The sequence below is a fragment of the Rhineura floridana genome, chromosome 11 (genome assembly GCF_030035675.1).
Source record: "Rhineura floridana isolate rRhiFlo1 chromosome 11, rRhiFlo1.hap2, whole genome shotgun sequence".
NCBI lineage: Eukaryota > Metazoa > Chordata > Lepidosauria > Squamata > Rhineuridae > Rhineura > Rhineura floridana.
In genome coordinates this window covers 8,326,303-8,350,259 of record NC_084490.1, presented here as the reverse complement: position 1 = coordinate 8,350,259, position 23,957 = coordinate 8,326,303, and the positions used below count along the sequence as shown (strand labels likewise).

The window sequence follows — 23,957 nt, the reverse complement described above, 5'->3', positions numbered from 1 at the left end:
ATCTGATGGCGTTGAAATCCACCACAGCTTATGCCATCACAAATTTACTAGTTCTTCAAGTGGCAACAATGACTTGTCTCGTGGTAGCTGAAAGACTAAACACAGCCCCCACCCCCCGGAATCTGGAGGATGAATAATAGCAAAGATGAGGATGGTAAACAGGGAGTCAGGATTAGTTCTGAGAAGAAAGTGCTCCCCCCCTTTGGAGGGCTGCCAGGCTGAAACTGTGACAACGGAAGGGCCTGATCTCATAAGCCGCTAAATGGCATTATCCGTAACTGATGGGAGGGGCAGAAATTGGATGCCACAAGGCAATTCCTCCAAGACTTTCCTCTTTCAACAAGCCTTTTGAGACCTATCCCAGTCTGCGTCTGTGTTGGAATTGCTTTTTAATATGTTCTTAAACCTTCTTTTTTAAAATGTTTTTAATCTTAGAAGAAGTTTTGAAAGCTTTTTTTAAGTAATGCTTTTGAAGATGTTTTGTTTTGATGTGTTTTAAAGTTTATTTTTATGATGTTTTAATGTTTTTAGTGCTTTCGTTTGCCGCCCTGGGCTCCTGCTGGGAGGAAGGGCGGGATATAAATATAATAATAATAATAATAATAATAATTCCTTGACCCCAGAAAAGAGGTTTTTAAATATGGCACAAAGGTACTTTTTTAGCGTGGCAGATTATATATTTTTTCAAATGTCACCCAAATGCGGATGTAAAGGCACAGTTTCTTAATAATAATAATAATAAATTGTGGTTGTTTTTGTTATTAATAAAAATGATGATGTTATTGAATCAACTTTTACATATATGTCTCAATGTGATTTAGTCATATCATAAAAACAGCCAAAGTAGTTTTTAAACCAGTACAACTCCCCCCCTTGCCAAAATAGGTTTTAAAAACAACACAAAACGAACACTTAAAGCAGAGAGACCTTTTCATCCAGCTGGAAAAAGGCCTTGAAACAAAAATATCTTCACTTGTTTCCAGAAAGTACAGAGACTGTGGGCGTCTGCTACATTTGGATGCGGTTCCGCAGAGCAGGGGCAGCCACACTGAAAGCCCTGCTCTGAGTTGCTGTGGAGTGGGCATCTGATATTCCTGGGACTTGAAGGAGAAAATCTCCTGGGGATGCAGTGACCTACCTAGTATTTAAGGGGTAAGATGGTATCAGTTAGGAAGCGATGATACGGGGAGTAAAAGGGGAGGTCATTATTTTGCTCCTCCTTGCCCCTTCATGATTCAGAAAGGCTCATTAGAGTGGGTGGCCACCTCTTCCTGCCTGCCTCTTTCTTCCTGAGAGGAGTTGGAAAGTCAATCAAATGAGTTCTTGTTGCTGGAGCAACTCACTTGAGGCCAGCATGGCAGACGTTTCACAGGACTGAACATCAGGAAACACTTCCTGTTACAGCCATACGGCAATAGAACCAATTACCTAGAGAGGTGGTGGGCTCTCCGACACCGGAGGCATTCAAGAGGCAGCTGGACAGCTACCTGTCAGGTATGCTTTAAATTGGATTCCTGCATTGAGCAAGGGGTAGGACTTGATGGCCTTATAGTCCCCTTCCAACTCTACTATTCTATGATTCTATGACCCTGCTTGAGAAAGAGACCTGTGAACCACCAAAGCTTGCAGGCTTCTACTCCAACAATGCATCATTCATCTTTTTCACCTCATTATTCCCCAGCCTTTCGAGCCTAATCTCACCCCACCAACAGCACTCACCCAAACATAGGGAAATGCTTGAGATTAGCCTTGATTCATAGAGGCAGGTGATCCAGGCAATCACCTGGTTCATGAGGACACCCTGTCGTAAGCTATCTACTGAACTCCTGGGACAAGAAGTTCATTTGCATTTGGAGAGCTGGCTCCGCTGACTTGCATGACCAAAATTGTATTAACATTTGCTTTTATTTCAGTTCATGGGAAATTTGCACTGGTGACTGTAGTGTGCTGATCAGAGTAGGGTTGCCAGGCTCAGGGCCTGAGACTGATCCTGTATCTTTAGGAGAAGAGAAAGTCAGCCAAGTGCAGGTGTTCTTGCAACACTGTAATGGGAAAAACCACAAGGTGGAATTCTCCCTTCCCCCTGCACAACTTTTAATTATGTGTCTAAAGTATGATAACCTCAGTTTCATCCTTTTAGCTTCTAGTGAAATTCTGGTTTAATTTGTTCTAACACCCAATTATTTGTCCTTTTCACAGTCCATGGTATGTGCAACGCTCTCCTCCAACACCACATTTCAAATGAGTTGATATTTCTCTTATCTGCTTTTTTCACTGTCCAACTTTCACATCCATACATAGAGATTGGGAATACCATGGTCTGAATGATCCTGACTTTAGTGTTCAGTGATACATCTTTGCATTTGATTAATCAAGGTAATCAAAAACCTTGTGATCAACTAAAAAGGGGCTTTACCATTTAATCAGTTCTTTTTTTTTTAAAGTTGATTATTTGTAATACCAGAACACATAAAAACTGGCAGCTCAGGAGAGGCCTTCCATCCTGGTTAAGAGGGGATGTCTTTTCTAAAACAGAGAGTGCATCATTTAAGAACACAGAGTTCTCAGAGCAGCGGACGCTGTCTAAGTTAGTAATGTCCATTCATTTCAGTGGGTCTACTCTGAATAGGACTTGCATTGGATATTACCTCAAAAGCTATTGTGTTTATTCATATGCAACTATGTGCAATCAACTCATTTGAAATGTGGTGTTGGAGGAGAGCTTTCCGTATACCATGGACTGCGAAAAAGACAAATAATTGGGTGTTAGAACAAATTAAACCAGAACTGTCACTAGAAGGTAAAATGATGAAACTGAGATTATCATACTTTGGACACATAATGAGAAGACATGATTCACTAGAAAAGATAATAATGCTGGGAAAAACAGAAGGGAGTAGAAAAAGAGAAAGGCCAAACAAGCAATGGATTGATTCCAGAAAGGAAGCCACAGACCTGAACTTACACGCTGAACAGTGGTTCATGACAGATGCTCTTGGAGGTCACTGATTCATAGGGTCACCATAAGTCCAAATCGACTTGAAGGCACATAACAACAACAACTATATGCACGTTTAAAGGATTAAAACTCATGAACATATAATTTAAGGCTTCATCAATCAGGTGACATCCCTTATTCAGAGACTGCAGCGAGGGAAGAAACTGCTTTCATGGCTATGCCCAGATTCACCTTCCCTCTTGATTACTCTGTACTCAGAGCTGCCCCCTTCTGGACAGAGTGCTGCATATCCAAAGTGTACATGAAGATGAATCCTCTTAACCCGCAGATTCACCCCTTGGGCTTGCATCAGGAGGCTAATCCAGTCACCCCTCCACCCCTTGCCAGGGGGAAAAAAAAAGACCCAAAGACCCGATAGTTCTGTCAAACTGCTTTTATTGGGGAATTCAAGATGTCCTTCCCTTTGCTTGAATGGACCGTCTGCCATCCTGCTCTAAACTAAAAATGATCCACTTTTTCTTTTTTGCCCCAGGGTACAGGGCGGTTTCCGTGCTCCCCTGTACTGCATCAGGATCTTGACTTCTGGCAGACGGATGTCCAAGCTACATTTTAAAAATAAAAGACTAAAATGTTGCTAAAATTAGACTGGAGCCTCTTCTCCTTGCAGGGCTGTGCTTGGGGAGGGAGGGGACTGGGATTTCCCCGCCAGCCTGGGTACCGCTAGAACAATTACCCCTGGAACAGAAGGGAAAGAAAAAAAGTTAGAGACAAAGAAAAAATTAAAGACAACCCCTATTCACACCCATCTGCCTTTGCCACTCACAAATCACTACTTTGACTCCCCCTCTCCCACAAATGTTGACTGCTTTGATCACATAAAACTTCCTGAAAAGCAGATCCGGAAGACAATGGCCAGCCTTTCAAAAATCTAGCCATCATGAGAATGTTGTAACTTTTAAGAACAGGTGCCTGCGCTTGCTCATTCTCCTCTTTCCTTCTCATCCCTTTTTCCTTTTGTGTCATGTCTTTTAGAGTGTAAGCCTGCAGGCAGGGCCTGTTTTGTTATTGCTATCTGTTAGCCACTCAAGGAGCCTTTTTTGGCTGAAGAGCAGTCTAAATATCCCTCAAGTAAACAGGAAACACCAAAAATGGGGTCTTCTGCGCCTCTCCGAGAGGCTTCCTGGAGGTATTCAATGAGCCACTGTGGCTCATTGAACAGGAGGCTAGGCAGCGTTCGAAGGACAGCCATTCCCAGGCTGGTGGCAATGAGTTATGCTTCCTTCTTTCCTTCACTAAACTCAAAAACACCCAATAATTTACCCTCACTTCCACTCTGGAGTTGCTAACTCTAGGGTATGGAAGTTTCTCGTCATGAGGGCCAAACAATGTAGTGAAAACCCCCTTTGTGTCGGGAATGTACAAACCATGCACGCAGTGCCTGCCGCTTTAACATTTCCCTACCTAGCCCTAAACATAGGAAGCTGCCTTATCCTGAGTCAGACCACTAGCTCATCCAGCTCAGTACTGCCAACACTGACTGGCAGCGGCTCTCCAGGATTTCAAGTGGGGTTCTCTCCCAGCCCACCCTGGAGATGCCAAAAAGTGAACCTGGGACCTTCTCACGCAACGTGGATGCTCTAACACCCAGCTATGGCTCTTCCTAAAGGCCGAGTCCTCCCCAGGCATGTCCTGAGCATCATCTTGCATGCCTAAGAAGGGAAGAAGAACATTCACTCTGGTTTGCACTTTTTAAAGTGACTTCCGGGGGTTAAACCAGGACTAGGGAACTTGGGGCCCTCCTGATAGTGCTGGGTTGCCAATTCCCATCAGCCCTAGACAGCATGGCCAATGGCCAGGGATGATGGGAGGTGTAGTCTAGTAGCATCTGGAGGAACACAGGTTCCCTACCCTTGGGCTAGTCAATGTGCCATAGTGTTGACAAGAAGGAGGGTTTTCTATTATGCCTGTCTCCAAATGCCTCCAACTGAACAGTAACATGGCAATCTGCACAATTAAATTGCACAGGCCGCACAATTAAATTTCCCAGCGTCACCGTGATGGTGAAGGAGAAATCTGCTTTCTGCTTCCCCTCCCCTGGTATCTGATTGATTTTTCTCCCTGTACCCTTCCTCCTTTTAAAAGGTAATAAAAATCTCTCCGACTTATATCTTTGGATGTCTCTCTCTCAAAGACCCAACGAGCAATCTCTTCATGTGTCAGACTGCCAGGGTCAAATTTGGTACACTCTTGTTCAAGGATGCGTGCGGTGGGGGAAAATAGGGGAGTGCAGGCTGCAGAATCTTGTTCAGGTTGGGGGGGTCTGTGGGGTTGCAGCAAAATATCCATTCCCAGTTTAAAACGCACACCTTCAGAGTGCTTCCTGCTCAAGAGGAACCGAGGAAAGGCAAGTGGCGGTGGCGGCACCGGCAACATGGATGAGCATGTGTGAAATCTGTTGCTTAGGGTTGGCATTCAGCAGGGATGTGGACCCTGTGGCCCTCCAGAGACTGTGGGACTCCATCTCCCATCAGCCCCTGCCAGTTTGGCCAATGGTCAGGGATGTTGGGAGTTGGGAGCCCAGGCACAGCTGGAGAGCCACAGGTTCCCAACCTATGATGTGCATAGTCTCAGTTCATCAAGCTGGCTTTCAGCAGCTGATACATTGTGAATGGGGCCTTAGAAACCAGAGATGGTGAACTGGGCAGACAGCAGGGGGGTGGAATTCCTCAGTACGGTAACGGTACAGAGGAACTCAGGTTGCTGTTCATCACAGCCTCCATCCCCCCGCTCCGCTCCTACATGTGATGTCAGCACCCTACGAATCCAAGCCTCCTGCGGCTACGAACAGAACCGTAAACCCGACAGCCAGTCAAATTCCACATGGAAAAAATAATGCAAATGTGCACCCCGCATTCAAGAATTCAGAAAAATACGAATTCTACCGCCAGTCAAATTTTGCATTGCAAACGTGCACCCAGTTTGCAAGTGTTTATTCCAATCGTGTAATTTGGGCGAAGCTTCAAAAATGCCTCAGTCAATCATTCAGTCGCCTTCCACATATGTATGTCAAGCCGACGTACAAAAGAAAAGCAACTAAAAACAGTTAAAAGCGCGCGCGCTGCGCGCACGCACACACAGAGCGCCTATACGAGCCTGCCCGGGCCCTGAGATCTTCAGGAGAGGCCCTTCTCTCAGTCCCAACACCCTCGCAAGTGCGATTGGTGGGGACGCGAGATAGGGCCTTCTCGGTGGCTGCTCCTAGGTTCTGGAACTCCCTTCCTAGGGAAGCACGAATATCCCCCTCCTTGCCATCCTTCCGTCGGCAAGTAAAGGCTTTTTTATTCCGACAGGCTTTTGGGATAGAAGGTGTTTAGGATTGGGCTTTACAAGGCTTGTTTTATTGTTTTATATTATTATTTGTATTATTTTAAATTGTTTTTAGATTTTTAAGTGCCTTTTAAGGTTTTAAGGTTGTGCATAGTTTAATTGTATTTTAATTGTATGTTTTTCTATGTTTTTAACTACATGTAGTTCTATTTGTAAGCTGCCCTGAGTTCCAGTTTGGAAAAAGGGTGGGGTAAAAATAAAGTTTCAATCAATCCTTGCAAAAGTACTCAGACCCGACCAATGCTCTCATATTACTGAATTGCAAACGGTACATTGTAATTGCATTCTGTATGATATTTTATTTATTGTAAGGTGACACTCGTATTTTGGGAAATGTACAATGCACCACTTGTAATTCAAATGGCAACATTGGTCAGTGGTCTATGTACTTTTGCAAGGCACTGCACACACACGCAGGCACACACATCCATGGCAGAGACCACCTAGTCATCCAGCCAAGAACTCTTGCAAGAGCTGCAGCCCTGGTGGCCTCCTCTGTGCTCCCTTACCTCATGGGGGCTCCGCCAAGACTGAGTTACTTTTCCCCCTTTCCTTGGCTCTCGGGGGCAACCTCTGGAGCCGGGGTTGGTGGCGGCAGCGGTGGCAGCAGCAGCAGAGATCCCACTGGTGGCTTCTCCTTGGCTTCAGCGGAGGCCACCTTAGCAGGTGCAATACTAGATCCCAAGAGGCCGTGTGTGGCCACGCTGGACGCCGAGGAAGAGGAGGAGGAAGAAGAAGAGGCTGCCCCATGAGCTGGTTTGGTCGGCAGGCCTCCGGAGAGGAAGGCCGTGTACTGGTTCCAGAAGGAGAGGGGCCCCACCCCCACGAGCTGGGCTGGTATGTCTCGTCCCAGGAAATCCTGAAGCTTGACCTGGCCTCCCGTCAGCACAGGCATGGGGCCTTCTAAAGGCAAGCGCCGTCCACGTCGGGCCTGGGTGCTGCTCCAGACGTGGCCGCCAAGATTAACCTTTCGGAGAGAGAGAGGCGTTAGATGGACACTTCACACAGACATCATACGGGGCTGTCACTCCCCCCCCCCCAAAAGGGGACACAGTGTTGACAGGAACATAGGAACCTGCCTTGTAGAGTCAGGCCATTTGTCGACACTGAGGAACGGAGGCTCTCCAGAGGTCCAGGCACGATACCTTTTTTGCACTATACATTTAAAGCAGCATCACACCACTTTAACAGCCAGGGCACTGGAGTTTGTTAAGAGTGCTGGGAGTTGTTAGGAAGTTCCCGGAGCGGCTTAACAACCAATCCCTCTTCCCAGGGAACTGTGGGAATTGTAGCTCCGCAAGGGGAACAGGGGTCTCCAAACAACTCTCAGCACCCTTCACAAACTGCAGCTCCCACAATTCTTTGGAGGAGAAGCCACGGCTGTTTCAAGTGGTATAATGCACAGTGCAGATGGGGACTCAGACAGGGAGTGCCTGCTGGCCCCACCTTGAGAAGCTGGGGATTGAACTTGGGGCGTTCTCCATGCCGAGGAGATGCTCTACTCTGAACTACAGCCATTTCCCAAATAGATAGATAGAACCTGACAGAGCATAGGAATCTGGCTCCTACGAGTCACACCATTTGTCCAACTGGCGCAGTACTGTCTATACAGGGGTTGAGGAACCTCCGCCTCTGGGCCTTAGGCCAGGCCAGGGGTCCCAATTCGGCTCACAAGCCTTTTCCTCCAAACCCACCCGTCATATGCAACACGCAGCGTCAAGCTGCCGTCACTTTGAAGTCTGTTTGCAAGGGTTCTGCATTAAAACCACTTGCAAAGGGACCTTTGAAGCGATGCTTCTGAAGTCCCTTTGCAAGAGGTTTCAATCATGGCGCCCACCTGTCAAAGTCGGCCCGCAGGGATGGCAGCCGGATCCAATGCCCCGCCACTGGGAGTGGCAGTGGCTCACCAGGAGTTCAGGCAGGGCATGTTTCCAGGCCTACCTGAAGATGCCTGGGACTGAATCAAGGAGCTTCTGCATGCAAAGCAGGTGGTCTGCCACTGAGCTATGGCCCTTCCGTAATGTGACAACACTTAACATTTGATCCCAAGTGGCAAACTGTAAAAAAGCTGTTCTGAAGCACCACAGTTTCCCTTCTGGAAATTATGCATCGTGTGTGGGTCTGCCAAAGGTTTCAGCATTCCTAAAAAAAACCCCTACAATTCCCAGTTATACTTGAAGGCAGACACTTTATTCACCAGAGCTTATTGTGTTAAAACTTGAGAGGTCCTGTGTGTCGGGCAACAAATCAACATATTTGAATCCCTAGGGATTACGGGATGGATTCAACTAAGCTAAATTTGGAGTAGACCCACTGAACAATGGACCTAAGTTAGCCATGCCTGGTAATTTGGATACTACCCACAGTATCAAGGATACAGTAATAACTCTCTTCAAGAAGCCTTGGGTGTTGTTGTTTTGGGACAGTGCGTTAGAAATATAACCCCCAGATTTCCTCATGCCAGTTAATTTGAGTTAACTGTGCAGTGCAAACACGCAGAGTTGTGGTTCTCTCGTGGCCTGAGGAGCCCTGAACATCTGGGTGGCACCTTGAGGCAGCCATGATTTTCTGTTGCCTAGCAGCCACTTCTGAAGTACCACTTCTGGGCCTAACACAATAACCACAAGGGACAGTGACCACTAGAGTGAGACAAAGCACAGTTTCTGTGGCACAAAAGCTATCTAGAGAAGAGAGTGTCCCCACGGCCTAGGGATAGCAGCACAGGCCTTCGGCTGAGACCCCTTTTGAGGAAGGGCCATAGCTCAGGGGTAGTGCATCTGCTTTGCATGCAGAAGGTCCCAGGTTCAATCCCTGGCATCTCCAGGTAGGTTTGGGAGGAACCCATCTGAAACCTTGGAGAGCTGCTGCCAGTCAAAGTCGACAATACTGAGAAAGGTGGGCCAATGGTCTTGATTCAGTATGAAGTAGGTTCCTCTGCTCCCCACAGCCTGGTAATAGTGACATAGGTCTTCAGCTGAAAAAAACTGGATAGGGCTGATGGGAATTGTAGTCCAAAAAAGTAACTTTTCCAAGCTCTGCTTTGGGAGACACTAAGAGCAGAAGTCTCTCGCTCTTACCTGGTGGTGGGCAGTCAGCGCATGTTTACGCAACGTGGCCCTGTCAGGGAAGCCTTGCTTGCAAATCCCACAAACCAGCGTTGGCCCGTCTTTTGCTTGACTGCCTTCTTGCTTCTCCGACGGGCCTTCCCCACCCATTCCCTTCTCCTTTTCCTGCAGCTCCTCCTCCTCTTGTAGCGTTCCTCCTTCCCCTTTCTCCATTTCTGCTTTCTCTTCCCCTTCCTGCATGGGCCGTTGAGGGCTTCCGGGCCCCGATGGCAAGGCAGCGCTGGTGCCTCCCTCTTCCACCTGCACCACTTCCTCCCCTTCCTTGGCGAGAGGTGGAGCTTCCTGTTCGGGGCTGGAGGGTCCCTCGACTTTCTCCCCGCCACTTTCCAAGGAGTCTTCATCAGTGGGTTCTTCCTCTTCCTCCTCCTCCGACAGTTCCTCATCCTGTGGAGGGGCCTGCTGTTGTGGTTGGTGCTGCGGTTGTGGCTTCTCTCCTTCCCCCAGGGTGGCCCCTTCAGATGCAGGGGCCTCGGGGAGGAGCGCCCCGTTGGGGATCTGCCCGCCGAGGTGCATGCGGACGTGTTGCTGGAGGCTAACGGCATTGGTGAACTTCTTCTGGCAGATGGGGCAAGAGTTCTGGGCCCGGGCAGCCGAGCTGGTTTTGTGGCCCACAAAGTGCGCCCGCAGGTTTCCCCGGGTGGAAAAGGCCCGCCCGCACACCTTGCACTTGAAAGGCCTCTCCCCTCCATGCTGCCCATAGTGGAGCTGCAGAGCCCGAGGGCAACTCAGGACCCGCAAACAGATAACACACTGGTTGGGCCCCGAGGAAGTGGGCAGGGAAGAAGACGAGGAGGAGGAGCCAGCCACAGCTTGGGCGGCAGTGACAGGGGCAAAGCAGGGGGACGACGACGGAGAGCCCTGGCGGTCAATCTTCTCCACCAACTGCTGGAGCTTGGAGGTCTCCGAGGGCGACGCCTCCAGCACGTAGGGGAAAGGCCCCACAGCGGCGCCTGCCTTGAAGTGGTTGGCCAACAAGGCCCAACTGGGCAGAGACCCCACCAACTTCCCCAGCTGAAGCCGGGCACTTTCCGTCTCCCTTTCCGGCGGGGTGTTCTCATCCCCCTTCCCTTTAGCTTCCACTGCCTTCATCAGAACCAACTTGTTGAAGCTAGGCAAAGCCTGGGCCGCTGCCGATGGGGAGGCCCCGGAGAGTAAAGTCAGACTCTCGGTGGCACTGAGGGCCTTGCGTTCGGCAGCGGGCGGAGGAGTGGTCTCTTCTCCGGGCTCAGGTTTCTCGGGCGGCACCGACATGCCGTAGGGCAACCCCGAGGTGGTGAGGACATAGTCCAGATGCTCGGGGACTGGGTGGGGATTCATCTGGACGTGGGGGTATTTCTCCCGGTGGCGGTGGAAGTGCACCTTAAGGTTGCCGCGAGTGGTGAAGCGGTTGCCACAGATGTTGCACTTGTAAGGGCGCTCGCCTGTGTGCGAACGCAGGTGGATCTGGAGGGCGCTGTCGCTGCCAAAGACTTTGCCGCAGAACCGGCACTTGTGGCGCCCCCCCGGCTTCTCTTCCAAGCTGCTCTCCCCTCCTCCCCCGTTCTTCTGGCGTAGGAGCCCCGGCGATGTCGCCTGCTCTAGACCCCGGGCGGCGCCTAAGCACTGAGCCGCCAGGATGCCTGTAGCAGCGGGGAAGGCTGGCGCCAAGAGCTGCTCGGCCTTGGGGACTCTAGCGCCGCCGGGAAAAGGATGGTAGAGGTGGAAGAAAGCAGGTTTGGGGACCTCAGGGGAGCTGGAGGCTTGGGTCCTCCCCGGCTCTGTCTTGATGGAAAAGACTGGCAAGGGGGGCTTGGGAGGGAGAGGCACTCCTGGGGCTGGCTCTGCTGAAGGCGCTGGGGAGCCCACCTGCCCCAGAGACCCCAAGAGCAACACCTGGCGGCAGATCTGTTCCGTCATCTGCATCTGGTGCAGCTGGCGTTGTTGCAAGACGCGGAGCTCCTCCAGGATGAGGGGGATGTTGAGGTGTCCTGCGGGGACGGATGCAGCGGTGGGAGGCAGCGTGGGGGGAGGTGGGGGAGGAGGCCGGGGAAGGGCTGCTTCTTGGGCTGGGTCTGCCAGCAGCGGCCCAGACTCGACGTCCATGCTCTGAGGACTCTCGGGACGGACTTCTACAGAGGAAGAGGAAGAGGAGGAGGAGATGCTGCAGTGGTCTTGGCCAGCAATGGCTGGAGCGGCTGCCACCACCGCAGCGGCTGAGCAGGTGGGCTGTTCCGGGCAGCAGGAATCCACGTGAGCCGACAACTCAGACGGATCCTTGAAGTTGCTACGGCAGGCAGGGCAGGACAGTGGGGCTGACTCGTCCCCAGTATCTCCTGCAGACAGGTAGAGAGAGAGAGAGAGAGACAGAAAAGGGATGCGGTTATTTCAGATCAATAACTAGCTCAACCAATGGCACTGGAAGGATGCAGCTCAGATACAAATCAGTTACAACACACACACATTTTACTCAGCAGAAATATATAGGCTCTCCAATGAAAGGCATTAAGAGAAATCCTACTGGATCGGACTGGAGGGTCATCTACTCCTGAATCCTATTTCCAACAGTGTCCAGCCAGGGTAACTTTGAGAAGCCTACAAGCAAGGCAGGAAGACAACAGCCCTCTTCCTCTGCTTGCCCCACAGCAACTGGCATCCAGAGATATGCCAGACATATCCAGAGGTATAGTGTAGCTCAGCGGTACAGCACCCGCTTTGCACGCAGAAGGTCCCAGGTTCAATCCCCAGCATCTCCAGGTAAGAGACTCTCTGTCTGAAATCTTGGACAGCCACTGCCAGTCAGTGTAGGCCAGCCTTTCCCAACCAGTGTGCCTCCAGATGTTGTTGGACCACAACTCCCATCAGCCTCAACCAGCATTGCCAATGGCTGAGGCTGATGGGAGTTGTGGTCCAACAACATCTGGAGGCACACTGGTTGGGAAAGGCTGGTGTAGGCAATGCTGAGCCAGATGGACCAAGAGTCTGATATAGTATATGGCAGCTGATCCATTTAACCATTGAGGCCAACAGTCATTCATTGATATCTCCTCCAAATTATGTTATGACCCTCTTCCTGCTCGAGGTCTACCAAAGGGTGCAATCTTTAGATGTGAACATATACGAAGGTATGAGCCCACCTTATCCTGAAATTATATAATGCAACCCTGAGCCCCCAGATGTTGATGCACTATAACTCCCATAATCCCCAGGGAGCTTCGCCAATGCTCAGAGCATGCTTGGCAGTGGCATTTCAGAGCTGCATATGCACTATACATTTAAAGCATGTTACATCGCCCAAAGAATCCTGGGAGCTGTAGTTTGTTGATGGTGCTTGGAATTGCTGCTCTTTGCAGGGTAAACTACAGTTCCCAGGATTCTTGGGGGAAGGCACGTGTTTCAAATGTATGGCATGTGCACAGCCTGGGATTCCAGACAAGAGATCTTTGTAGTCCCGCTACTGGAGGTTATTTAGACTGGAGATGTCTCAGATTGAACACAGGACTTTCTCCATGCAAAACAAGTATCCTGCCACAGAGTCTCCTCTAACGCATTACCACCCACACCCCAGCTGACTGCCATGCAAGACAGACAAACACAAAACCCCAGCACAAGAACCTGGTTTGGCAAATACTCACTTTAAAAAGAAAAAGACCAAGAACATAGAAAGAGCCCTGCTGGGTCAGACCAGTGGCCTATCCAGACCACATTCACAGCATACGTTTATTCCACTATTATCATTTGTTGAAGGGTGCCGAGAAACCCCTATTCACAGAGCTACAAATTGGCAAAGTGGTTGAACAGTCAGGCCCTCTTCCCAGAGAACTCTGGGAACTGTAGTTTCATGAGGGGAAAAGGGGTCACTCTCAGCACCGCTCACAAACTACACTTCCCAGGATTCTTTGGGAGAAACCATAGCTGTTTGAAGAAGAGTAATAGTGGAATAAATGTAAGGTGCGAATGTGGCTCCTGCCCAGCACCCCATCCTCACAATGGCCAACCAAATGCCTTTGGGAAACCCACAAGCAGGACCTGAGCGCAGGAGCACTCCTCCTGTAGTTTCCAGCAGCTGGTATTCAGAACCATACTGCCTCCGACTGTGGAGGCTGCACATAGCCATTGTGGCTAGTAGCCATCAATGGCCAATCAAAATTCTCCACAAATTTGTCTAATCCTCTTTCAAAGCAGTTCAGGTTTGGGAAAAGGGCTGTAGCTCAGTGGCAGAGCATCTTCCTTGTACGCAGAAGGTTGCAGGTTCAATCTCCGGCATCCCCAGATAGGGCTGGGAGAACAGCCAGCCTAAAACCCTGCAGAGATGCTGCCAGCCAGTGTTGGCCAGAGGTTCCCAAGTTGTCCATGGCCCTGTGAGCGTCATTCAAGCAGTCTGCGGCACGTCCACATTAAATAGTCATATTTATTTTTACTGCTTGTTTTACTTCTAATATTGTATGTTATTGTACTACCATTTGAACTCAAGCACAACACATTATGATGGTTACAACAGGCAGAAAACTCATGAACTGCTTCCTATGTGCTTATGTATGTTGGTGGCCATCGCTGCTTCCCATGGGAGCAAATTCTATCATTTAACTACATGCTGCATGAGGAAATGCTTCCCTTTTCTTTTGTCTGCCCTGAACCTTCCAGAATTCAGCTCACTGGATGTCCCAGAGTTCTGGTGTTAACCACAAAGGGAGAAAAACTTTTATTTATCCTCTTCCTCCACACTGGTAAAGCAAGCAATGCTTCTAGTTCTCATTGCCATCATTTTAAAACAAACCTGCATTCTTGAAAACCTGCAAATATGGCCAAGGCTTAACAATGGAAGGAATCAAAAACAGAAGACAGGCAAATAGCACACACGTGCTTTCAAGAAAGAGAAAGGTGTCAATCTCCATGAAACTTTTAAAAATTATTTTTAGAAATCAGTATCGAAAAGCCCAACCCACCTCCCTCCAACTAGTTTAATTGTAAAACTCCTTATTCGACAACCCACCTTTGCAAGGGTCTGCCCATTCATACATCCTTCTCTCTAAAACGAAAAAGAAGAGAAAGGAGGAATCATCTCAAAATGATCGGCGACCTTCCTAGAGACCAGCTCGCGGGGGTGCTCCTCTCGGGGATGGTAAAAGGCAGGAGAGAGAAGAGACAATGGGCATGGAAAGACACAAACACGCCGTGGCACAGAAAGGGGAGACTGACTGGCTGCTTGGTGAATCAAGGGCCAGGATAAACAACAAACTGAAGCGGGCAGGGCGAGGATGGTTGGATGAGATGGGCGGAACGCAGGAGGGAGCGCACGAGAGGTGGATGGATCAAGGGAAAGACTCTGGGCCCCGCTGTTTACCCTCCACCCCGGCTACTAGGAGGCCCTTCTGTCGTCCCTGAAGGAGTGGGGCGAGGAGGAGATCGCCCCCCCCTCTCCCCTCCACAGCCTGCTGGGCCAGCATCAGGGCGAGGCGCCCACCTGCAGGCTCTCCCATCATGATGTCGCCGCCGACGGCGGCTCCGTCCTCCTCCGTCGCCGTCGCCGCCGCCTCCTGCTGCTCTCCGCGCCCTCGGGAGGTGCTCATCTCGGCCCGCCCGGCCGCCTCCGATCCCGGAGGACGGAGGAAGAAGAGGAGGAAGGAGGAGCGGCAAGACGAGCGATCGGCTGCCGAGAGCGTCTCCCACCCGGCCGCAGCAGGGACCTCTGGTGTCTGGAGGGCGCCGAGGAAAGGGGGACGCTGCGCCCCCGTGCGCCCTGGCCGCGGAGCGCACCTGGAGATGGAAGCGGGCGCGGGGAGACCGAGAAAGGAAGCTGCGGGCGTGAATGGGGTGGGGAGCTGCGAAATGAGAGGCGAAAAATTCCTGCTTTTTAGGATCCCTAAAAACTGGCCCGTTTTTTCTGGTTTTGTAAACAGCCGTATTTCAGCTATATATATTTTTATTGTTGCATTGACGTCCCACCTTTCCTCCAAAGGCACATGGTTCTCCTCCCTCTCCATTTTATCCTCACAACAACCCTGTGTGGTAGGTTAGACCAGAGATACTGACTGCATACAAGCCATGTGCTTCTCCCCTACAGCTTCCAGGATTCTTTGGGAGAAGTCATGTGCACTAAATGTACACAGTCAGAGATGGCCCCAAAATCACCCAGTGGGTGTGCGGGTGGAATTTGAACATGGCTTCCCAGGTCCTAGGCCAGCACTCTAACCACTACACCATACTGGCTTTTCCTGAAAGGCAGGTTAGAAATCTTTAACAATCCATTTTGAAGGAGTGGAGCTCCCATTAGATCCATTTCCATCACTCCAAACAGGGTAGCACATCCACCTGTTACTTTTCTGTGCGTGATGATGGCACACAGAAGATGTTTTATATGCACACTCGAAACAGTTGGAACAAACTTAAGAAGTTGACTTATACTGGGACAGACCATTGGGTCATCTAGCCCAGTATTGTCTACACTAACTGGCAGTAGCTCTTCTGGTTTGCAGGCAGGGAGCCTTTCCCAGCCCTATCTGGAGACACCAGCGATCGCACCTGGGACCTTTTGCATGCACAGTAGATGCTCAACCACTGAGCTGTGTTCCGTAAACACATCTAGGGATAGAACTGTGGCTGCAAACATGTATGCCATGCACACAGCAGAGCCTGAGGGCCGCAACGTCGAATCACACCTTGCATGTGTGAATGGACCTTCAGAGATTCAGACGCTAAAGAGAGAACTTCCACGGAATCTCTGACCATCTTAAACAATGCACTATAGCGGGGCAAGTTCACAACTTATTGTGAAATAAATAACACATTCAGGAGTTGCAGGGACACAGGAAAGTGCCTCTGGTCCATCTAGATCAGTATTGCCTACACTGACTGGCAGCAGCTGTCAGGATTTCAGTCAGGATGATCTCCCAGCCCTATCTGGAGATGCTGGGGATTGAACCCAGGACCTTCTGCATGCAAGGCAGATGCTCTACCCCACTGATACCCCATTGGATAGAGAGAGATCAAGAGTCACTCATGCTTGTATGAACTAGGCCATGCTTATTAAGAGAGCCAAGGTCAACTGGGTCACCTTTTTAAGTCTTTTGACCACTGTGTAATATGTGGAAGAGCACCCACTGTCAACATGAACACAGCCTCCTGAGAAATCAGGGACAGACCGCTAGTAAAAAAATGAAAATACTTCATGGAACAGACCTCTGCAAAGGTCCGCACTGAACAAACCCATTCCTAACCCCACAGAACAGACACGGTCCCAGAGTGCCAGGTAGAACTGGCATTCTCAAGCTCACAAACCGCAGATCTCTCTCTCTCTCTCTCTCTCTCTCTCTCTCTCTCTCTCTCTCTCTGAATAAACAACCACCACCTTGGCTCCCTTTCATTTGAGTGGCTTTGCTCGCTAGAAACAGCTCTGTTCTGCAGGCCGATGGAGGAAGCAAAAAGGGATGAAGGTGAAGGCAGAGTTTCATAGGAACGTGGAGTCAGACCATTGGTCCACCTAGATCAACATTGCCTACACTGACTTGGCAGCAGCTCTCTAGGGTTTCAGACGGGTCTCTCCCAGCCCTACGTAGATTCTGGAGATGCCGGGAATTGAACTTGGGACCTTCTTCATGCAAGGTAGATGCTCTGCTACTGAATTACAGCCCTCATCACCATCATGATGCACTTGCAGGACCACGGCTGAAGCCAGCTCCCAGCTGCCAGTTCTTTACTTGACACAGAATTGCCAAGTCCGTCTGAAATAAGTAACTGAAGTTTATTTAAAGTTTACATTTATATCCCACCTTTCCTCCAAGGAGTGCAAGGGGGTGTCCCTCCCTCATTTTATCCTCTCAGTAACCATGTGAGGTAGACTAGGCTGAGAGGCAGTGACTGGCCCAAAGTCCACCTAGAGAGCTTCATGGCTGAGTCGGGATTTGAACCCTGGTCTCCTAGGTCCTAGTCCAACACTCTAACCGTTCTACTACACAGTGCAGTATTGTTAATTATTCTTACGCCCCAACCTTCTTGCAAGAGCCCAGGGTGCCTTACAACAATAAAAAATCCCAGTACTAAAAACAAAAGTAAAAGCACACTGAATAATAAAACAGATTCACCAAAACAGCCAATACTGACTTGTACAAATATGACCAGTTACAATACACCCCAAAGGCCTGGAAAAAGAGGTAAGATTTCATCCATCATCTAAAAGCAAACGAAGTGGATAAGCAGATCTCAACAGGGAGGAAGTTCCATAGTTGGGGTGCCACCATGCACAAGGCCCTGCTTCATGTAGTAGCCCCATGGACTGTGCTCCCTGCAGGTCCCACAAGCCAAGTCCCTCCTGAAGATTTCAACACGTAGGAACATTGGAAGGTGTCCTATTCTGAGCTAGACCATTGGCCCATATAGCTTAGTATTGCCTACACTGACTGGCAGTGGCTCTCCAAGGTTGATGCTGGGGATTGAACTTGGGACCTTCTGATATTCTGTCACTGAGTTACAGCCAACACCCAGGTTGGCCGACATTGGGCAAGACACGCCTTCAGATACTTGGGGAATGTGGACTCCGCATAGCATATTCAGAAAAGGGCAACCGGAATGATCAAGAGGATGGAACGACTCCCCTATGAGGAAAGGCTGCAGCTTTGGGGGCTTTTTAGAAGTATGTGAAATTATGCATGGCATGGAGAAAGGGGATACAGAAAAGTTTTTCTCCCTCTCGCATCACACTAGAACTCGGGGAAATCCAGTGAAGCTGAATGCTGGAAGACTCAGGACAGACAAAAAAAAGCACGCAGCTTTCACGCAGCGCATAGTTAAAGTATGGAAATTCACTCCCACAGGAGGCAGTGATGGCCACCAACTTGGATGGCTTTAAAAGGGGATTAGTCAGCTACCCATGTGCTAAGGCAATAAATGGCCACTAGCCACGATGGCTATGCTCTACTCCACGGCCAGAGACAGTATGATTCCAAATCCCAGCGGCTGGAAACCACAGGAGGGGAGAGTGCTCTTGCGCTTAGGTCCTGCTTGTGTGCATCCCACAGGCATCTGGTTCACTGTCTGAACAGGGTGCTGGACTAGATGGGCCACTGGCCTGAACAACAGGGCTCTTCTTACATTTTTATGTTCAAATATAGCTCAATGAGCAATCCATTTTCTATCCATTTTCTCCACACCGTACATAATTTTACAAGCCTGTGTTATCATGTATCTCCATTACATCTCCATCCCACGCATATTGACTTGGAGAAAAAGTCTCTTGCCTTCAAGATAGCTTCTATCCCAGGTAAGCATGCACAGGGCCCCAGCTCATGTCATCTCCTGGTGGTAGGGTTGCTAAGTTCAGGGCCTGAGACTGATCCTGTATCTTTAGGAGAAGAGAAAGTCAGCCAAGTGCAGGTGTTCTTGCAACCCTGTAATGGGAACCACAAGGTAGAATTCTCCCTTCCCCCTGCACAACTTTTAAAGATACAGAAGACCTCTTGGAGGCCGGGCCTGGCAACCAAGAGGTCTTCTGTATCTTTAAAAGTTTTTCAGGGGGGAGGGAGAATTCCACCTTGTGTTTTTTCCCATTACAGTGTTGCAAGAACACCTGCACTTGGCTGACTCTCTCTTCTCCTAAAGATACAGGATCAGTCTCAGGCCCTGAACCTGGCAACCCTACCTGGTGGCGATGGTGCGGCAGTGAGGTTAATGAAGAGGCGGGGAGCTTTTGTCAGCTGGAGGGCCACATTCCATTCTGTGCAACTTTCCGGAGGCCAAACACCAGTGGTGGGCAAGGCCAGAGGTAAAAGTGGGTGGAGCACTGAATGTACATTTCACCTTTGAACAGTAGGGCAATTTAGGGACACAGGAATCTGCCTTACACCAAGTCAGAATATTGGTTCATCTTGCTCAGTACTGCCTACACTGACTGGCAGCAGTTCTCCAAGGATCTAGACGGGTTTTTATTCCCAGGCCTGCCCACTGATGCCAGGGACTGAAACTGGGGCTTTCTGCATGCAAAGCAAAGGCTCTGCCAATGGATTGCGGCCTCTCCCCATTTCTACATGTTAGGATCTATGGAGGACAGAACAGTCTAGGAATTTAGGAGGACTTCTCTCTAGTGCTCTACTTCCCATGTAGCATGCAAACCAGGGCCAGTGAGGAGCATGGACTGGGGAGAAGAGAGGCGGTGTTGGGAGTCCCCAGGGCCAGATGGAGAGGCCCTGGATGGGCTTTGCGACTGAGCTGTGGCCCTTGCCACAGAACTTTGGGCAGTCCTCATGTTGTAGACTTGCGTCACACCCTGACCCAGGGCCAGCTCCAGGAATGCCGCAGCCCTTGGGCATCAGCTTGCCCTGGGCCCCAGTGTGTGTGTTTGTGTGTGTGTGTGCGTGCGTGGCCCCCCATGCCCCCACCTAATAATAATAATAATAATATTTAATTTGTGTGTCGCCTATTTGGCAGATAGCCACTCTAGGCGACGTACATTAAAATGGGATAAAATACAATAGTATCAAATGCAGTCACATTAATCTCAATAAATAAAATACTGGACAGTCATCAGTACATTTATAAAAACATTTACATATACAGCATATAATAGATGACAAAATCATGAAGATTAACTCATCCCAAAGATCCCAAAGTCCTGTCTGCTTCTACTATTACCCTTAACGAAGATGGCGGCTGCGGTTTCCCTAAGGGGATGACGCCTCCGCCGCCATCTTTGTTGATGCCATCAACTAAGAAGGCAGCAGGGACTTCACTACCTTAGGGAAACCACAGCTGCCATCTTCGTAAAGGGCAATGGTAAAAGACAGCAGACAGGTAGGTGGGGTGGCGTGGGGGTGGTGTGGATCGTGGAAGGGGAGCGGAGGGGTGGCTGAGGGGTCCCCTGTAGCTCCAGGGGCCGTTGGACCAGTGCCCCACATGGCCACCCTTTAGAACCGGCCCTGCCCTCACCATACTTTCAAAGCGCTCTTACACCACTGTAAACAGTCATGGCTACCCCAAGGAATCCTGGGAGCTGTCATTTGTTGCAGGTGCTGGGAGTTGTTCGGAGACCCCTCGCAGAACCACATTTCCCAGCACTCTTAACAAATGACAGTGCCCAGGATTCCTTGGGGAATGCCACACCTGTTTAAAGTGGTATAAGAGTGCTTTAAATGTACTGTGCGGATGTAACCTAGATGACTGCCACAGCTGGTGGTTTCTGTGGCATGAATTAAGATGGTATCTCCTGTTTTTAGGGTGTGCTCCATCTTTCAGTCTCACCATGTAAAACTCATTTTCCACACACGCAACTCCAGAATCCACACCCTTGGACCCATGAGTGACACTGTGACATACTGCTTAAAAAGCCTCAGCAGAGGATTGGGTAGACCCAGGTTCATAGTCCCCACATGATGGGTGACTTTTGGTCAGTCTCCATCTCTCAGCGTCATAGGGTTGTTGTGAGGATAAAATAGGAGACCGGGGAGAAGGAGTTAGGCCACTGTGAGTTCCTATGCACATTTATTTGGAAGCAAACCTTCAAAGTAAACATGCTTAGGATTGGGCTGCACATCACTACACACACACATGCACGCACGCACGCACACAGAGGAAATGTACTGCCTTACGGTTTTTCATGGTAAGCAGTATCCAGAGGGGGTTTACCATTGCCTTCCTCTGAGGCTGAGAGGCAGTGACTGGCCCAAGGTCACCCAGTGAGCTTCATGGCTGTGTGGGGATTCGAACCCTGGTCTCCCAGGTCGTAGTCCAACACTCTAACTGCTACCCCACATTGGCTCTCTCTACACACACACACACACACACACACACACACACACACACACACACACACACACACACACATACACACATCTGATGAAGTTTGCTTAAGAAAGCTCATGCGTCATAAACCTGTTGGTCTTCAGCTGCAGCTGAAATTTATTCTTTCCTTTGGAGAGGAGCAAAAGGACACATCTCATCAGCTCCTTTCCATCCACACGTATGCCCCCTCCTCATTTCTCTATTCAGCACAGACTCTTAGAGGAAGCTGGACTCTAGTCAAGCCAGTCCAGTCACCACAAGCAAAGGACTGAAAAGGGAAAAAAAAAAAACACAGGGTGGGGGAAAAGAGATCTCACTTAACACAAGAGAGAGACTATCTAGGACTCAGGGAGTTACTTAGCAACAGCACAAAAAGCAAAGAGGGAGAGAGAGAGAGAAAGAGAAAAGAAGCAGTGTGTGGCAAAAATATGTGCGTGAGGAAGTGTGACAGAATGCACATGTGCGTGACCGTCTTCCTCGCCCTTGGGAGCCACACATGAAATGGCGCATAAGCAGGGGAGAAAATAGTGGTGGCAGAGTGCGCAGGAGGGCACATAACCTAGTTGTGTGTAACAGAGTGTGAGAGACCCCGTGTGATTGCACTAGAACATGAATCCGAGAGCATGAAGGCGTGGTGGGATGCATGTGAGAGCATGTGGCAGGTTTGTGGGAGACAGTGGGGGGGGCAGGACCACTGGGCATCTGTGGAAGAGGTGCAGTAGTGGGTGCAACAGATTGGCTGTGCATGAACGAGGGAGTATACAACAGGCAGCAGAATTCTTGTGTGTGCGCCTTATTTAAAATCAATGCATTAGCTCCATCCTAAGCTAATTTTACTTGGAAGAAAGTTATGCTGTGGTCAGTGGGGCTTTTCTCCCAAGTAAATGTGCACAGGGTTGTAGCCTTGGAGTGCATGGGGAACTAGAATGTGTGCAACCAAATGGTGTTGGTCAGAGTGTGCAAGGCTGCAATCCTCAAGACTTGGTAGTAAGTCCCATTGCACACAATGGGACTTGTGTCTCAGAAAATGTGCCTAGGATTTGGCTTTAAGGCTGCGTACACACTACACATTTAAAGCATATGACTTCCCCCAAAGAAAGATGGGAAGTGTAGCTTTTTTTTTTAAGGGTGCTGGGAATTGTAGCTCTGTGAGGGGTAAAATTCTGTTCTCAGGATTATTTGTGCTTTAGAAGAAAATATCTTGGGTGAGGTCAGGCTGAATGTTCCACTTAGGACAGACTGAGTGGAGATACCTCCTTCTTGTTCCATGATCCTGTATAATGCAGCTTGGCTCACTTTTTTTGAGTCATCTGAAGTTGTTAAGCTCTGCTGTTACCTTTTTACAAGGCACCTGTTCTCTGCTTGTAACAAAATGAGCTCTGGTTCTGCATAGGTCGACGGGTGTGTATATCTGTGGGTCATTTGGTGCTAAAGGATTGATGGCTATGGGACTCAGAGGTGGGGTAAAGTACTAGCTTGGAACGTGCGCTGGAAAGGCCTTCAGCCACCAACCTGTTAGGTGGCCTTAGGTGAAGCGCTTTTTTCGTGCCCTCAGCTCTGTCCACCCAAGCTGGAAAATGAGCATCATGCGGATACTGTTGTACCTTACAGGGTTGTTGGAAGGCTTATGGTAGTTTTATTTATATCAAACCACTTGTATACATGACCATTTTTTTTGAAGAATAAGATAGGCCTCCGCCTTCAAGGACCTTACAGTGTAAACATCACCACACGGGCGATGACCAGGATAATATTTGTTCCACACTTTTCAACACGCTAAAGTAAATGTAAGCATCATTGAGTTGGTCTTGAGGGCCTTGAAAACCCAGGGACCCTTGCTGGCGACCGTGTTGATTTTTTCCCTTTTAAATCTGATCATCACTCATGCTTCCTAGAGAAGCCATTAGGGTAACGAGTGCTTAAAGAGATTTGGATGGGGTCTGCCTTGGTCTCTGATAGGTATGTGTGTGTAAGTGTGTGTAGGTAAGATAAAGTTCTTATACGACTGTGCGCAAGTGAGACAGACCCATTGTATTAGCACGGCACATTTGCAAGGTGATCAGAACTAATGTGCCTAGAGAGATGTGCTTGAGAGTGTCAGTGTGCTGCAGAGAGGTCTAAGCGCCCCCCCCCGCCCCAACCAGCATACTTTCTGAGTTTCTTAACAACTTCCTTCCAGTGTGGAAACAAAACTCTCCCTCTCGCCTCCTTCCTAACCCTTCCCTGCCACCCAGATCTTGACATGGCCTCCCCAAAAAGCACACTTTCCCACGCTACTGCCGCCCCCCAAACCTAAGGCACCTGCCAGAACTTTTCAAGATAACCCCCCCAAAAAACTCCCTCCCCTCCGGGAACCCACCGTTCTCAGAGGCCGTGGAGCCTTCGCAGTCGGAGATGAGCTGTTGGGGGTTCCGTTGTTTTCTCCGAGACATCCCTGCGGGGTGGGGGGTGGGGAGGGGACCCCAAGTCTCTCTCTTTGGTGGGGAGCCAGTGGGCACCTGATCCCTCTCTCTCCGGAATGGGATCCCTCCTGCAACCCCCCCCCCTCCTCCTCCTCTTTCACACTCACATAGTCAAGGGACACGCCTTCCTCCTTTGTGGACCTCATTGTAAAAGCAAAACTCTTAATCTTTCTGAACACTCTTTTTCTTTTGTACTAGCAGGGATTGAAAGGGGGGGGGGAGAGACAGAGAGACAAGGCAGATTTAACTCCTTCATTCCCTGGAGCGATCCCATCTCCA

General features: G+C 49.5%; 1 protein-coding gene across 3 annotated transcripts; it reads right to left on the bottom strand.

The window, feature by feature from the left end:
* Positions 1-3,377: 3,377 nt before the first annotated feature.
* On the bottom strand, positions 3,378-23,761 carry SALL2 (spalt like transcription factor 2). 3 transcript variants are annotated; one of them, XM_061589923.1, is made up of 5 exons: positions 14,912-15,192; positions 14,441-14,476; positions 9,424-11,783; positions 6,856-7,313; positions 3,378-3,694 (listed from the first exon to the last, which is right to left on the bottom strand). In XM_061589923.1, exons 1-4 carry the CDS (start codon positions 15,015-15,017, stop codon positions 6,882-6,884), a joined length of 2,934 nt encoding a protein of 977 aa, XP_061445907.1. In that variant the 5' UTR covers positions 15,018-15,192; the 3' UTR covers positions 3,378-3,694; positions 6,856-6,881. The 3 variants fall into 3 exon arrangements, with proteins under 3 accessions (XP_061445907.1, XP_061445909.1, XP_061445908.1); XM_061589925.1 differs by lacking the exons at positions 14,441-14,476; positions 14,912-15,192 and adding an exon at positions 23,576-23,761; XM_061589924.1 differs by lacking the exon at positions 14,441-14,476.
* Between the last annotated feature and the right edge of the window lie 196 nt (positions 23,762-23,957).